General features: G+C 39.4%; 1 protein-coding gene across 1 annotated transcript; it reads right to left on the bottom strand.

The window, feature by feature from the left end:
- Positions 1-1153: 1153 nt before the first annotated feature.
- LOC139466113 (uncharacterized) lies at positions 1154-15869 on the bottom strand. Its single transcript, XM_071248135.1, has 5 exons — positions 15773-15869; positions 8647-8788; positions 8014-8165; positions 7038-7140; positions 1154-4560 (listed from the first exon to the last, which is right to left on the bottom strand). Exons 1-5 carry the CDS (start codon positions 15816-15818, stop codon positions 4359-4361), a joined length of 645 nt encoding a protein of 214 aa, XP_071104236.1. The 5' UTR covers positions 15819-15869; the 3' UTR covers positions 1154-4358.
- Positions 15870-18439: the final 2570 nt, after the last annotated feature.

Below are 18439 nucleotides of genomic sequence, written 5' to 3'. Positions count from 1 at the left end.
AGAATATTGCCGTTAAACAACAACCAAATAACGAACAGTTGCCTGCGCGGTTCAGTTTCGATGTATCAATATTCTACGCTTTCACTTGAGTTGTCGATGGCATTTTGGTAAAGTATAAATTGACAGGAAAATGAAAATATTCTGAAAACAAATATATAACCTGTTGTGGCCTTACTGCATGACGTAACTCACGTGCAATGTTCAAATATATCACGTACATGGAACCATATGTCACACGCGGGACGAGAAAATGAATCGCCTGCAGCAACCTGTGATGTTTATTTGACAACCGTTAAGAGGTAAGAGCGAGTTGCATGGTAAACATTGCTAGAGAGTACTAATCGATAAATGTTCTCACGGGTAACATCAATCAACGACAATCGATTCATTTTGTTTTTCATTTCACGATGCATAAAGTAAACTATATTCCAGTCCCGTGATGCATATTTTTCCATCCAAAAAGCAAGAAAGGTTTTATAAAAAGTTTATTTACAGAGAATTGTATTTTCAAATATACAAACATTATCAGGTTCTTTTAGCGTCCTTTGAGTTCAAGAAAATAGCAAATATACAAGACTGTACATGCACTGAGAGACAAAGAAAACGAAACGGCTCGATTGGTAGGGAGTGCATATACATGTATGTCAGTAATGAGAGATACGGTGACTCAAACAGAACGTCGCTATGAAGCTTTATAAACATTCATCATTACAAGCCATGCTCATGTACAAACTCTCGACTTACGATCATATAGAGCATTTTACATAAATGCGAATGACCATTCGTTAGAACTCGTCTTCTTTCTTAACTTTTAAGGTGGGGGGGGGGGGGGGGGGGGGGGGGGGGGGGTGTGTGTCCTGTGAAGCATGCTTCCCCATTACGCCCCCAACCGCCGAATGCAGAAGGTGTAACAACACACGCGTGAGCGTAACATTCCATCTGAAGTCGCTACACACGTTGACGGCCACACGCTGGGAGCACAGGTGGCCAAGTCGTCTAAGGCGCCGCTATTCGCTGTGCAGAGTTGCGTCGCCGGAAACCTATGATTGGGGGTTTGAATCCCTGTTCGCCCCGATTATGTTCCTAGGTTTGTCAGCACCATACCAATGCTCGTGGGTTTCACCGAAGTGGTAAACGCCTGAGACCTGCGGCGTTAAACCCAACTCACTTACAATCTTGGCTTTTACAAAGATGAGTGGCCACGAATTGTAAAAGTAACTTTGTTTCGGAATCACGAATGCCATCCGGACAAAATGGCATCTTCGTAGTTCGCCGACAAGAGCGACAGCCTGGTTCCCTGGGTAGCGCCAGTGAACCATGCTGCAAGGGTGAGTGGTAACGAATGGCATTTGTTTCTTCTTTGCTGCGGACAACCGGAAGTAGTTGTCGACACATCCGTCGCTTTTACAAATTTACAGCAATTTACAAACACGTCTTAAGTGTGACCTAATGTTTTCTAGCTGGAACCAGCTAGCAAATTTGTAAATAATTTTACAATTTACATAAAGAATGTGTTGGGATGCGAACTTTTTAAAAAACATAATCACATGATACTGACCGAGCACAAGTTTAAATATACATTCTAGTTATGAAGTATGCACAGCAAAATAAGAATAAATGATACTGATTTTGAAATATTTAAAAAAGAAAAGAAATATGAACCCCCACACTAATTGGACCAATCGTTAAATAGATAAGCGGAATTATAAAGCGTTATTGTTATATCGTACTTGGGGATATTAAACGTTCAGCCATTCTCACAATGTGCATTATATACAATAAACACGGTAATAATGCCAAGATGTTTTTGAGGGATTTACACACTACCAAAGGATTGGTAAATAAGCAGACTTTCAAATGCATACTGAAACACTTTAGAAACGGGACACTTTCCTTTATAATTATATTTGTAAACAAGGCAAATTTCCTGCTTCCTTTCCGTTGGTTCAGCATTCGAATGAGTCTCATACCTACCATTCTTTGGTGATGTACCTACCATTTACATATTTGAGTGAATCACAAAAATTAGTTACAACCTTCTAACATATTGAAACACTTCAAAATGGAATTAAAATATTTGAAGTTTGTGTTGCGTTTCTAAAATGTTTCAGTATATATTCACCCTCTTATAGAACTATATTTATATACTTCCGATACGGCAACGTACTGGTTTCCCGTTTAACATAGGAAGTTAACAAAGATTTACAATAGGAAAAGCCCACTTACTAACTAATATTTTCTACTGTTTTTCATTCCGGCATATTTGTTAACCTGTACATAAAACATTATATCACAGCACAGAAATTCCCCCTGAGCGAGTTATCATAATTGAAACACATACATGACCACACTTGGTGTGGCCTTATATATAGACAGTGTTCTATTTGTGTTTCATTTACAATTTCATTTATAGATGATTCTAAATTGTGTTGTATAATTTAATATATTTATATATTCAACATGACATTTAAATATCAGTGAAATGGGACTGCGGCCAATGATGCGTTAAGAAAATATGACCCTAAAATTAAACAGGCAATTAATAATAAAATCGTGTAAAATATGCTTTTTCATAATTCGTTTTCATTTCGTCTGCGCATCTTTTACATTTCTAACGACCGCAAAGTCTCTATAATGTAAAGCTGTAAAAGGCACATTCACACTTACTCACTGACACCACCAGCAATATTGTGACGTCACAATGCAGTTTTAGAGCACGTGCAATTCGCAAGCTCCTAACTGCATCCACATCTCGTGTTGAAGAATGTGTCACCCGTTGCAACGGAGGCCTCTTAATTATATAGAGAGGAATTCTGAAAGTTATTTATTCCACTGAATAGTTATTGGACGACACCCGTGCTGGGAGTGCCTTGTTGTTTGATACGTTTCAAAATTTTCGCTGACATCTTATTTGGGCATTGTTTTCCCACCGAAACAAATATTATTAAGACTTGCAAATTTGAACTGGAATTTTTAAGTTGAATCAAATTGCATGTGCAGTACATATGAGTCACGATGTGAAAATTCCCAGCGTCATCAATAAGATACCATGGTCGGTGACCATTCTTATGGCTTACATTTATTTGTAGATGGTAAAGAAATTGACTGTTCAAGAACACTACTCAATTTACAAAGGAAATTAAATAGTCATGATTTACTTGTACTATATGCCCATGGACAAATACTGTTACAAAGACCACGTTGTGGCATTGCCAGGGGAACCACGGTAAATACTCCCATGGTATTGACCCCATGTATGTACCCGGTCGATCAATTCAGGGAATCTAGGCAACGCCGAGTCAACTTCGGTCAATACTTAACATCCCTGTTTGGCATTTTTAGATAAAAAAATACAAACAAAAAAATTTCGTATGAGAGTCTAATAATAAATATCGGACCCGAGAGACCACCAGTGGTAGTACGTACCTGCCTGATCGCTAATGTATAAATCTAAATACGAAGCGCGGATCATATGTCGTACAGGGCCCCGTTCCTCAAAGCAATCTTAGCGCTACGATGATCGTAAGCCTATGTTAAAGTATGGGACTTACGATCACTTTAGTGCTAAGATCGCTTTGGGGAACGGGGCCCAGACGTTGAACCACTCTCATCCATCTACAATATGGTTGTATTGTGGCGATACGATTCTAATCTCGATAACTGGGTGGCAACACCTTAAATCTAACATACATGAATACTCCTTGACTGCCATGTTAAAGAACCGTATGCCATATATTCAGTGCACTCTAGTCAGTGTAAGCTAACAATGACACTGACATGAAACACGGTACGCATCCGTTAGCAGATAGAGTGAGTGAGTTAATATTTAACGTCACATAGCAAATAGAAGTGTCGACGCGAGTCGATTTATGGGATACATGATATCACAATATGAGACCCGTATCGTAGCATAAATCATCGACTTTTTCCAAAAATCGAAATTAATACTTTTTTCAGCAAAGTGAAACTGTAATATTATGTTGCATAAAACAACACTGGCGGAAAGCGTTACAGTCTAGTGTTATATTAGTGTTTTTTTTTCAAATATCATAACGTGAAATACCCATAGACTGTAAGATGAATAAGGCACCGAGACGTAGTCCATTATTCCACTGAATGACTTACTGTTTAATAAATCCGACATACGTTTAATCAATTCGTCAAATATTGCTTCAAATATCCTAAGCAAATAAATGTTTAACTATTGTTTCAGCAAAAAGCATATAATATTTGTTACCATTTTCGAAAGTTTGCAAATCATAGTTCTTTGTTGCTTTGAGAGTACAACAGTATTCCACTGAATAGTTCATCATTTCAAAGTATGTATCCGCAATCCTCTTTCTAAAGATCTCGTCGATCTATGTCGAAATGCTGCTCCTTCTTGAAAGAAATATGGCGGCTCCAGCGGCCATGACGATGAAAGATATAGAGGCTTTGATGGCGTCACATCCACACCTGACTGGTCGCATCTTGTGCAGGATGATGTCCACGACGTTTTTGGTGTTGGTGCTGCACCCGTCCAGGTTACTCATGTAACACCTTTCCAGTTCGTCCATCATACTAAAAATACAAAAATTAAAACTGAACACCTGACCACATACTTGTGCTTAAACGAGAGGCACCCAACTTGACTTTCTCCTATCACTATTTCACTTATTCTCAGTTTTTTCTCCTCCACAATATATACACATGCACAAAAGTTAAGCGCCACCCACCATATTTGTGAGCTGTTACTTTTGGAACTTAATGATGACTATTATAACGAGATGTACGATTGTTATAAGCCGTATATGTAAACCTCATGTGATGCAAAAGTTGTCCCAAAGCAAGTTTGTCTTGTGTTCCAAAAGAATATGAGCAGAAAGGAATTTTACCGAAGACCAGAAATTGAAGGATTAGAAAACAATGAAAAACCTTTTTTGTCATGTAACTGTCATGATATCAGCAGACCATATCAGGTGTCACATAGACACCCTAGGGAGTGCAGAGTCTATTGCAAGACAGAAAAGTCAGTAACGTGTGTATGATCCACGGACATTGACCACAGCTTCAACCCTACACCTCATACTCATGACAAGTCGTTTAATGCTTCTCTGAGGCAAACGGATCCATTCTTCATGAAGTGCGGCTTCAAGTCCAGCGAGATTTTGAACTGGGGGATCACGGTGTCTGATTTTCCGGCCAAGAATGTCCCAGAGATGCTCAATCGGATTAAGATCCGGACTACAGGCCGGCCAAGGAAGAGTGGCAATAGCTTCTTGACGCAAATAAGCCAAAACTGCCCGAGATCTGTGTGGTCTAGCATTGTCGTCCATATCAACAGGTCTTGTCTGAAGAGGATGGTTGTCAAAATGAGGGACTACCACTGGACGAAGAACGGCATCTTGGTATTGTTGGCCATTCAGGTTTCCACGAATTGTCACCAGCTGAAGTTTGCAGCGGAAGGAAACACAACCCCATATCATGACAGACACCCCGCCACATGCTAAGTTCTTCTGGATGTTCCTTGGTGCAAAACGAGTGTTACGTTGCCTCAAAACACGTATTCGACCATCAACAGTTCGTAGCAGCATTCGACACTCGTCAGACCAATGGATCCTTCTCCAGTTGGCCAAGTTCCATCGACTACGGGCACGACACCATATCAGACGATTCTGAATGTGCCTCTCAGTCAGCTGAGGACGTTTTACTGGTCTTCTGGCGTTATAACCAGCCGCTCGGAGGCGACGCCTTACGGTCATCGTCGAGAGTCTCTGATGGGTAATTCACTGCAGTCTTAAATCTGTTGAAGTGGCAAATGGATTTCGTCTGACAATCCTGAAAAGACGTCTCTCCTCTCTATTAGAGGTCTTTCTTGGCCTAACAGACCTATGCCTGTCATTGACATCATTGGTTTAACCATGTTTGACAATCAAGCGAGTGATAACACTGTGATGACGACCCATTTGTCTTGCAATTGCCCTGCATGACATGCCAGCATTTTTCAAGCCTATCACTTGCCATCTTTCAGCGTTCGTTAACTTTCTCCTCACCATGGCTGATTTTCAACCTCTATTGGAGGGGGAATCTCACACAGGAGCAAAATGCAACCACGTGTCTGAAACTTGAATTTCACTATTTGTAGGGTAGGGGAACTGCAGCAACACGTAAAGCACGCTTTCCTTGTGGTATCTGGACAAATTTGGGTTCATGAAACTATGGAAGCTTAATTCAGTCATACATCATCATATTTCGTATTTCTTATTCCCACACGTGAAATCAAGAGACTATGAATATGGTGGCGCTAAACTTTTGTGCATGTGTATATCAGTTAATAGTTGAATTGTTTGCATTACTAAGAAGTTGACGGATGACAAAGTAGACACAATGTATGGATAACAACTGCTTTAATACTGTAAAGGCGACGTTACGACAACGGTATAAGGATCTATACCGAAACGTCGCCTTTACGCAAAACAACTTTTAGCTGACAAAGTAGACACAATGTATGGATAACAACTGCTTTAATACTGTAAAGACGACGTTTCGACAACGGTATAAGGATCTATACTGTAACGTCGCCTTTACAGTATTAAAGAAGTTGTTATCCATAAATTGTGTCTACTTTGTCAGCTAATAGTTGTTTAGCGCAGTGAGCAATGTATCGATTTTACCACGGTGGCCTGTGAGTGGTCGAGGCGGACCAATCAAACCAATTGTAGCAAGAGCAACGACCCAGGCCATGGCGATTCGATAACACTATCATCGACATGTTATTGTAACCTCCAAATACAAACTTTTAAAGTCTTTAGTTTAGATGCTATGACAAACTAGTCGCATGTGACCACTTCTATCATGGAGTCCCGATGGTGACATAATATGGCTTTGGGTAAGTATATAGCATCGACATTATATATTGAGTGTTTGGTAACCTAGCCTCACCTTTCAACTTGAACTTTAATTCGCACAATGGAAACAAAATCATTGCCAGAACCGAAATCCAAGAAACAATGCCTATGTGAAAATTATTCTTATAAAAACAACAGGTATAAACTTACTCGCACTTGACGTCTGCTGTGGCGGAAGTGATGGTGGAAATGGCGGTGTTGTAGCAGGACTCTATGGCAGCTTTGTTGGTTGTGACGCACGTTCCAATCACGCCTGAAAGACAGAAGGCGTTGTTTGTTCAGAATTACAACATTCAAGGCATCAGTAAAGCTTTCAAAAGCGTCTGTAGTAGGGATACGGAGGACATGTCCAAATTGGATGCATCAGTGACAAAAATGATGTCCATGCAATTCCCTGTTTTTATTTGTGCCACATGTTCCCGTGTTTTTTCAGGTGAACAATTTACTTGCCTTTGCATGCGTTTGTGACGGGTGCCACCTATTGGGCAGGATACCTGGTATTACCACTATTTGATAGTGATTCATAAACACATGCTTATGATATAGTCACAATCAATGGATTCTGCTTAAATTGGAGATTTCATGTTTTTGTCGTTTCTATTTACGATGCTTTATTCCTTCCGGGTATCAGGATAACATAGATCTTTATTTCATTATTAAAAGCAATCCCAGGCCAACGAGTATCTTTCGTGGTGAAAAGAAACAAAAATTACTCTACGTGCCAAAGTGAGAATGCGACCTGCGCCAAGATTACATACGACACAAGGAACACTGTTACGAGGTTCTTCTTTCTTGACCTTGACCCCTAGGTAAAAGGTCATTGCTTTTGTGGTAACAACCTTGCATGCCCTGGAACTATGACGACTAGAAGGGGAGACATCGACAGGGTCTAGCAGACAGATAGACAATTCCAGAAGAATGATAGCCATGGTGTAGTAGACAGATAGATAAGGTCTAGACGAAAGATTGAAACGTCTAGTAGACGGATAGGCAAGGTCTACCAGACAGACGGACATGGTCTAGTAGACAGACATAAAGGTTCAAGTAGACGGATGTTCAGGATGTCGTGGACACGCTGACAAGGTCCAGCAGACGGACAGACAGAAGGTGGTGTAGTTGAACTCACTGCCTCGCTGGTGCTCCTGGCAGACGAACTGGTAGACTGTGGGGATGACGTTGACGCTGAGCACGAGATCCTGGTTCTTGGAGCCGATGCACTGCCTCTCCGCCGAGATCTTACACGTGAAGAAGTTCAGGAAGGACTCTTTGCTGGTGTCTCTGAGGACATGAAACATGCAACATTTGATCCCCGGAACAGATATAGTCACAGGTGCATGCATATGTGTGATACAAAGGTATATGTTTCTTATGGTATGGTTCTGGCACAGTCGATGCAATGATTTCGTTTCATGTGTTTGAACCAAATTTTAAGTTTAGAGGGAAAAGGTAGGTCATCCAAGTCACGACAAAACTTCACGAGAGAGGATGGGGAGTGTCGTACCTTGCAAAAGTACTTGGCGATACTAACCAATGGCATGCATTTGGGCCGTGTCCTTTTCTGCCGTAAACTCATGGTGAGATATGCTAATCAATGGCAACGACTTTCATGAAAAAACAAACCCCAAAGCAAGTTAGCCTCCAAAATATTGAAAAAGATAAAGACGAAACCAGAACCTTGTGCGCAAGGATGTTCTCCTTGATCCAATATCTTTCCTTCCGATCAACGAATCTCTGTCACTGGCTGCAAGCATGTACTTACAAACACACTCGGTCCATATCCGCCGTTATCCACGACTTAGGGTCGACCGCCGCTTCGAAGTTGGCGTGGTAGTTGTGGGAGCCATCGCAGGAGGCCATCTGTGACGCGGAGGGGCAGGTCGTGGTCGGGTGCGAGTAGCCCCCTGAAGTACAAGAGAACCAGTCAGTGATCAATGGACCCTGTGTGAGGATGTCATTCCTCAAAAAAAGTGGGATGTCAGATTGAAGGAAGGGTGATGCGGGTGTATTTGTTCAACACCCGGGTGAGAGTGTGCCTCACCCAATCCTCGTGTAAGAAGTTTCTATTCGTTGGTTGGTTATTTGGTTTGTTGTTTTACGCCACACTCAGCAATATTCCAGCTATATGACGGCGGTCTGTAAATAATCGAGTCTGGACCAGACAATCCAGTGATTAATATCATGAGCATCGATCCACGCAATTGGGACCGATGACATGCATCAACCACCTCAGCGAGCCTGACGACCCGATCCGGTTAGTCGCCTTTTACGACAAGCATAGTCGCCTTTTACGGCAAGCATGGGTTGCTGAGGACCTATTCTACCCCGGATCTTCACGGGTCTTCTATTCTTTGGAGATACGTGAGTTATCACTTGACAGTTTGTTGGGGGTTTGTAAGATCTAACCTGCAATTAACTTTTATCTGAATTAAATATATGATAACGCCACCCATTTTGGTTTTTATATGTATACTAGTAGATACTTATATGTAACTGACTCAGCAAACTTTAAAAATATTTTTTGTAGACATAAATGTTCACATTTTACATGCTATTTGCACTTCGCAATCACTCTTTCCACTTAAATCAGGTCAAAAATGGATAACAAAATAAACCTAGTTTCAGTAAACTGTTGTGGTTTGGCAGTATAAAAGAAAAGAAATCAGGAAGACCTGACGTGAAAAAAATCAATATAATTTGTCTGCAAGATATTCACATCTCGAAATTGAAGATATAATGAGAAATAATAAGGGGCTATATAAATCTGTTGCACGAGGAATTGCCATTCATTTCCTCAATATGTTTTGAAAATACAAATCCACACCACTAAATTTGATGAATTTGGTTGGTTGGTTGGTTTGTTTAACGCCGCACTCAGCAATATTTATGGAAACTAAATCAGGACAGATACAATTATGGAAGGAATAAGACTCCCACTTTGTAATATATATGGACCTAATTGTGATGGTCCAATGTTCTATAATTCCTTATTTATTAAATAATAATTCTACGTGCAGTACAAAATGGCCAGTTGTCATCTTCGTTTTGTAACGAAAGGGGCTCTATACAGGGTGACCTAGACTAACATCTAGTCTCTGAAATGAACTATTTTACAGAAAAAAACACAGTTGTTGAATTATAGTCGTAAAATACAAAATTCTTTAAGACCCTACCCAGGGAGGTTATTCTGGGGAGGATCACAAACAATTTAAGAAGAAACAGATTCGACTGGGCGTAAAAGCCAAAATAGCTGTTACAATTACCGTTACATGAAAACATTGTTTGCGGTATGGTCATTTCAAATACCACAGTCATATAGTTCATAATGACACATTCACAATGGCAAACCACCATCATGTAAACTGAGGGACGAAAGGAAATATACCGACTTTGTCTTTCATGTAAATGAAAATTGAAAGAATTGTTGTTAAGTTTGATTGTTTATTTAACCATCACTCATTCCAGTAACAGTTTTAAAATGTAATCTGTGGCTGGGTAATTGTGTATCAAAATAAACTGGTTCAATGAAACCTGGGTAAGAAATGATTTTGCAACCACTTGTTTGTGATGTTGTAAATTTGTGCCGAAAAAAGCAAGTTTATTCATTTTCAAAAATTGATGTCTAAGATATCCATCATCTGGTGTGTATTATGCGACCTTTTTTAAAAAAAAAAATAAAAAAAGTTTTGAATCAAATCATATTTTAAACATAAAACAACCATGTAGAAGTATTATTTGAGTGTTGACTATTGAGATATTTTCAACTGAAAACCAAACATATGATAAAATGAAGTATGAAGTATGTTTGTTTTTGCCCCTCGGTTTATAACCTTTAAGTTCCCCAGTGATTATCTTACAACGCTATACATAATCATACCATTGTACCATCATGTGACCTAAGTGATAAATCTCGTCAAATATTTATTACACACATGTGTGGAAAATGTAGAAACTGTACTCTCCTCCTACGCAAGGACATGGCTACAGACTGGAACATCGGTGTGCCATTAATCATTCAACCAACGTGACCGTCCCAAAACTGACGTTTGTTTTGATAAACATTGTGGCAGTGACATAGTGATATCGACCACAGTGAAGGCGAGCCAGCCTCTCCTGATAAATGGTTAGTACTACAAGATGGCTTACTAAACGTTACGTATGGATCGATAGAGCCTGGCCACGACTTGTGTGTACAAATGTCGCAATGAAAGCACTTTGGTGACAACGCCACAGAACTCAATTGATGCGCATTAAGGGTTGTGTTAAACGCTTTCCTTGGTCACAGCATGGATGATTAAACAGAACTTTTTCAACGGCAGCTTCATATAGATGAAGTTTGTCAATAAGATAATGCTCAATAAGGGCTATATAGAGCTACCTTTTAATCATAATTCTGTAAAGATTGTTGAACACAATATTTCAATAAATTAAATGAAGGCAGTTTAACACTTCCAATGACTTGAGGCAGGCAACGAACAACATTCCGCCACTTAATATTGGTAATTAAATTCCAGTGTTTAATTGTAGACTGTTTTGGATTCTAGTATCATGGAAAGCCTTTATTAAGGAGGTAGGCCAATGTGTGTGGCATATTTCATTATTGTTACTTTTAACTTTTACGTTATTCTAATTACGCGTGTATATAGTCATCATTTTGCAACTCTAGCAACAAGGGATGTCAGGCTCCTAACGCTGGTCTGTTAGAGGCGGCCAGATGGTCGGGGTGGTCAGGCTCGGTGACCTGGTTGATTGTGTATCACCGTACCCCGACGGCGTTGATCGGTGCTCACGATATCAGTCACTGGATTGTCTGGTGCAGACACGACTATATAGAGGCCGACCCCATATATAGCTGGAATATTGCTGACTGCGGCGTTAGAAAACAAACAAACAAACATGAGGTGTTAAATTCACTATTGGTTTACACCTACAATAAACTACATAATACGCCTGCCCATGTATTGCTGTTTCCAGTCTGTATCGAATTAAAAAAATAATATTTACTTAGTTTTTCAATAACCGGGTCTGATTACACGGGATTCTATTTCTGTATAGCATGTCGCGAAAAAGGTTAATTTAAAAAAAATAGTTAGTTAAACCACAAACTGGTTCCCGCAAAACACCCCAAATAAAGTATCGCGATACACATGGTAACGTGACTCAAGTATCACGATATATATCGAGAAGTGGAGTAATGGCGTGCCATGACACCGCTACTAGTAACTGTATATATTGTTACTTGACTTGAACGGGTTAGAATTGGTCTCCAGCAACCCATGCTTGGCGGAAGAGGCGACTAACGGGATCGGAAGGTCAGGCTCGCTGACATGGTTGATGCATGTCATGGTATCCCAATTGCGTGGATTGATGCTCATGATGTCAATCAATGGATTGTCTGGCCCAGACTAGATTATATACAGACCGACGTCATAAAGCTGGAATATTGCTGAGATCGTGGTTGTTTGTTCTAATCCGGACTCATATTGGTTTCATAGTGCTAAGCCGACTAACATGGATATTTCAGTGACTCCGAGCCGGCCGGCCAATCCTTCTTTTACCCCATATGGTGCCGAGTGCCAGGCAGGGTAACAACAAGGACCATTTTAACGTCTATTGGTATGACACTGTAAGGGGATCGAACCACAGACCTTCTGCTCTCCGGACAGACGCTGTTGCCACTCCACCATGCACGGTGTCGGTTCTTTGAACATTCGATACTGCGTTGATTGTGACGTGTTTGCCAATTTCCGCCAACTGAACATGGGCAAGCAGGCATTATCTTGTAGCCGATAACTGATAGGTATTGTACAGTATGTTCCCTCCTTGTGAGAAGAACATGAATTTCACCTTGGCCATTTTATGGCTTAAAAACCTTACAACTTGACAACAGCATATACTCAGTACGCTATGTATGTACTTCTTAGTTCCAGTATCGTTTGTACTTTAAAGGTGCACTGGTCCTACGGTTAGAGGGACTCTACCGTGACCGTATCGTGCGTAGGCTGCACCACACTTGCTTCATTATTGACTGCAGTGTCATTGAAATAATCTTATTGTCTATTTGCGTATAGCCTTTGCCAAGGCGACGATAAAAACCCAGAACGGGGTATCGAGTGCAATGCGACCAACACGCATGGATCTTGTCGTCATGCTTCTTTTAGGTTGCTGTATAATTTACTAGGATATATATATGGAATATTCTCAGGTGATTCATTGACTCGTTGCTTTTTTGTTGTTGTTTGTTTGTTTGTTTCCTACGTTGTTGTATAACGCTGCACTCAGCTTTATGGCGTCGGGACCAAATAAGCAATGATATTTATTAGGAGCAACGATCCACGACGTCAACCAAGTCTCCTTACCGACGAAACATTACGTGCGACCAGCCAATAGGTTGTTGAATGGGGACAGATTCGAACACGGAACCCCCAGCGCGGGAACAGGTTGCCCAGTTGTCAGAGGCGCCGTAATTCGCTGTGCATAGATGCGCCCTCAGCAATATCAGGATCCGCCGAATTATGGGTTCGAATCCCCGATTTGCTTTGCGGGTTTCACCAAGTCTACGAACTTTGTCACCAGTGAGTGAGTAGAATTTGACGCCGCTTTTGGCAATATTCCAGGCGGGGGACACCAGAAATGAGCTTCACACATTGGGGAATGGAACCTGGGCCTTAATCGTGACGAACGAGGCTACTCCACCCCACCCTACATTCCCACCCTACATTCCCACCCCCAGCCCCCTTGTCAGAATGAGCTTTCCTCCAGAAGTAAGTCATCCTCGATTGCGCTCGATCCTCTTCATTCTGGAGTAATTCGATTGAAGGCTTTTATTAACGTCGTGTCATTCGAATGAGATTAACGAAAACGAAGATGTGGCATCAAGTGGGTCCAGGGTTCATTACAAAGTGTTTGAGTTAAATTACACTATTAGGTATTGTTTTACTCTGCAGTCAGCAATATTCCAGATTTATCACGACAACCTGTAAATAATCGAGCCCGGGCCAGGCAAACCGGTGGTTGATAGCACTAACAACGACCGACACCGGCGGGAAAGATGATTTGACGACAATCCAGTTCACAGGTTGTAACCAGGTGGTATCCAGTAATTTTCCAGGGGAATTGTAATTTTTTAATTTGAAATTGAAATGTTAATATTTGTTAATATAAATTCTAATATATCTTATAGTTAAGATATATGTTTGCACGAGCATTGTATAAACTGCCGGGCAATAGAAAGAATATGCACTTGAAAATTGGATTTGACAAAAAATATGACAAACGTTATCAATACGTTACTGGGCTGAAAACTGTTGCCGAAACACAGTTAACCGACGGTAAAACATCAACAACTATAATACCGTATCAAAAACATCACCATCGAATAACCACTTGTTCTTTTTTTCCTTTTTTGGCCACCATCAAAGATGAGTCTATACTTTTTTTGCCCGGCAGTTTAGTTTAAATCAACTTATGAAAAAGAATATTGAATGTTCATATAGCAGTACCGATATCAGTATTTGTAAAGATACACAAATGAAATAATTCCTTATGTTAAATTTGCTTACTGATTCAGAAAAAGACAACGTTCCATCCTATTGTGTACAAAATTTTAAGAAATCGTGAATAAGCTTACACACTAGTACCAGTATATAAATCAGAGAAACGCAGTTCACAGCAACGTTATTTACTCCACGTTGACAGTCCCTGTACCTATTTAAAAATTTTGAAGTATTAAGAATAGATGGAATGTTAACCTTAGAGTAATATATATATATATATGTTTTCAAAAAAAAGGTCCACTTTGATATCACGGGTTGTGGGGTTTTAATACCCGATGGATATAAAAACAACAATAATAGATGTCACCAAACGGTTAAAAACAGTTACACATCAAGCACAGATTGAAACGGCATCGTCACTTTAATAAGACGGTTCTGAGATGTCACAAACAGTCGTTATTTGTCATTAGTTTTGAATTGAAGACAATGAGTAAAAGCAGAATTCTTATTTTAGGAATATCAGAAGTAAATTGACTTTCCTTTAAAATATTTATTGATAAATTGTATACAACCCTACTTATCATTAGTGGGTGATTAATTAAATTAAATTAAGAGATTCGGTGATCTGCGGAAGCCTTTTAGGGCCATTTGTTTTTTTATATTTTTTTCGATACTATCTTGAAATTTCAACTTAGTATCTTGAAATTTCAACTTAGGATCTTGAAATTTCAACTACTATATCTTGAAATTTCAACTTCTATATCTTGAAATTTCAACTTAGTATCTTGAAATTTCAACTTCTATATCTTGAAATTTCAACTTAGTGTCTTGAAATTTCAAGACAGTATCGAAAAAAAACCCCAAAAACCAAATGGCCCTAAAGTGATCCCACCAATACCACCAAGCAGAATTTTGCGCTAATCACATATCCAGCAGGCACAAATGTATGGTATGGGTGAAGAAAAAAATAAGGTGTGCCCCGAGAGACACACAATAATATAATATTGTACCAAATTCTTGACAAGAAATATCAAGGTCCCGAAATTAAAGTCAATACCAAAACGTACAGTACAGTACACTGCACCCTTACGTTATTTTACAGGACCGTCGTATTCCCTGTAAGAACCATTGACAATCATCAGTGGATGCCCCTTGGACCCCCAGTTATGTACGTGAAGGTAAAAACCTTGAAAGGGAACGACATATCAATAATAATGATCATAATATTTTAATAAAAAAGTACCCAACCTTAATTTACGAACTTAAATCAACTACTACATGCATGTAAGATTATTTTACACATTCGACATCTTGAATAATGTAGTTTTACCCGTGAGTTATTTCAGGAAAACTTACAGATGATTCACATCAGCAAATAGGAAGTCCACTTACCTCCTAGAAACGTAAGAAACACAATTTGCACCGGGAAATAATTCATCCTTCTTAACCTATTTTATCAGATTCCAGCAGAATATCACCAGATCCAGCAACAGTTAAAGCCAATATGGAAGGTTCTGCTCAAAGTGTATTTGTATATCGGTCGCCATGGCGACGAGTTGCGTCTCTAAAGATGAATATCGATATTTGTAGAACAATGGACGATGATAGGTCGTTGTTGCTGTGGTAGACAGACCCACTGCGGGATCATCGGTGCCAAAGTTCAAATGCTATGCAACGATTTCATTAACCTAATAACAAATCACAGGGGAAACGAGAAATAGGTTAAGCTTTAATCCTTCACGGCTGAACATTCAGTCCTAAGGCACTCATTATAAGACATACGTATTTATACTATCAATGGAATTGTAGGGCTCCAGAGATATATACTACCAGAGGCATTCATTATAAGCCATACGTATATATACTATCAATGGAGTTGCAGGGCTCCAGAGGCATTCAATATAAGACAGACGTATATATATTATCAATGGAGTTGTAGGGCTCCAGAGGCAGTCATTATAAGACAGACGTATTTATACTATCAATGGAGTTGTAGGGCTCCAGAGGCATATACTACCAGAGGCATTCATTATAAGACAGACGTATATATACTATAAATGGAGTTGTAGGGCTCCAGAGACATTCATTATAAGACAGGCGTATTTATACTATCAATGGAGTTGTAGGGCTCCAGAGGCATATAATACCAGAGGTATTCATTATAAGTCATACGTATATATACTATCAATGGAGTTGTAGGGCTCCAGAGGCATATACTACCAGAGGTATTCATTATAAGACATACGTATATAAACTATCAATGGAGTTGTAGGGCTCCAGATGTATTCATTATAAGTCATACGTATATATACTATCAATGGAGTTGTAGGCCTCAAGAGACATTCATTACAAGACATACGTATATATACTATCAATGGAGTTGTAGGGCTCCAGAGGCATATAATACCAGAGGTATTCATTATAAGTCATACGTATATATACTATCAATGGAGTTGTAGGGCTCCAGAGGCATATACTACCAGAGGTATTCATTATAAGACAGACGTATATATACTATCAATGGAGTTGTAGGGCTCCAGAGACATTCATTATAAGACAGACGTATTTATACTATCAATGGAGTTGTAGGGCTCCAGAGGCATATAATACCAGAGGTATTCATTATAAGTCATACGTATATATACTATCAATGGAGTTGTAGGGCTCCAGAGGCATATACTACCAGAGGTATTCATTATAAGACATACGTATATAAACTATCAATGGAGTTGCAGGGCTCCAGAGGCCGTCATTATAAGACAGACGTATATATATTATCAATGGAGTTGTAGGGCTCCAGAGGCAGTCATTATAAGACAGACGTATATATACTATCAATGGAGTTGTAGGGCTCCAGAGACATTCATTATAAGACAGACGCATTTATACTATCAATGGAGTTGTAGGGCTCCAGAGGCATATAATACCAGAGGTATTCATTATAAGTCATACGTATATATACTATCAATGGAGTTGTAGGGCTCCAGAGGCATATACTACCAGAGGTATTCATTATAAGACATACGTATATATACTATCAATAGAGTTGTAGGGCTCCAGATGTATTCATTATAAGTCATACGTATATATACTATCAATGGAGTTGTAGGGCTCCAGAGACATTCATTACAAGACATACGTATATAAACTATCAATGGAGTTGTAGGGCTCCAGATGTATTCATTATAAGTCATACGTATATAAACTATCAATGGAGTTGTAGGGCTCCAGATGTATTCATTATAAGTCATACGTATATATACTATAAATGGAGTTGTAGGGCTCCAGATGTATTCATTATAAGTCATACGTATTTATACTATCAATGGAGTTGTAGGGCTCCAGAGGCAGTCATTATAAGACATACGTATATATACTATCAATGGAGTTGTAGGGCTCCAGAGGCATATACTACCAGAGGTATTCATTATAAGACACACGTATATATACTATCAATGGAGTTGTAGGGCCCCAAATTGATTCATTATAAGTCATACGTATATATACTATCAATGGAATTGTAGGGCTCCAGATGTATTCATTATAAGTCATACGTATTTATACTATCAATGGAGTTGTAGGGCTCCAGAGGCAGTCATTATAAGACATACGTATATATACTATCAATGGAGTTGTAGGGCTCCAGAGGCATATACTACCAGAGGTATTCATTATAAGACACACGTATATATACTATCAATGGAATTGTAGGGCTCCAGAGGCAGTCATTATAAGACAGACGTATATATACTATCAATGGAATTGTAGGGCTCCAGAGGCATTCAATATAAGACATACGTATATATACTATCAATGTAGTTGTAGGGCTCAAAAAGGCAGTCATTATAAGTCATACGTATATATACTATCAATGGAGTTGTAGGGCTCCAGAGGCATATACTACCAGAGGTATTCATTATAAGACAGACGTATATATACTATCAATGGAGTTGTAGGGCTTCAGAGGCATATACTACCAGAGGCAGTCATTATAAGACATACGTATTTATACTATCAATGGAGTTGTAGGGCTCCAAGGTCATTGATAATATCTGTCTG

Source organism: Haliotis cracherodii, unplaced genomic scaffold (genome assembly GCF_022045235.1).
Source record: "Haliotis cracherodii isolate W230 unplaced genomic scaffold, xgHalCrac1.p SCAF_18, whole genome shotgun sequence".
NCBI lineage: Eukaryota > Metazoa > Mollusca > Gastropoda > Lepetellida > Haliotidae > Haliotis > Haliotis cracherodii.
Note: the sequence above shows the minus strand (reverse complement) of the source record. Positions and strands in the feature narration are given on the sequence as shown.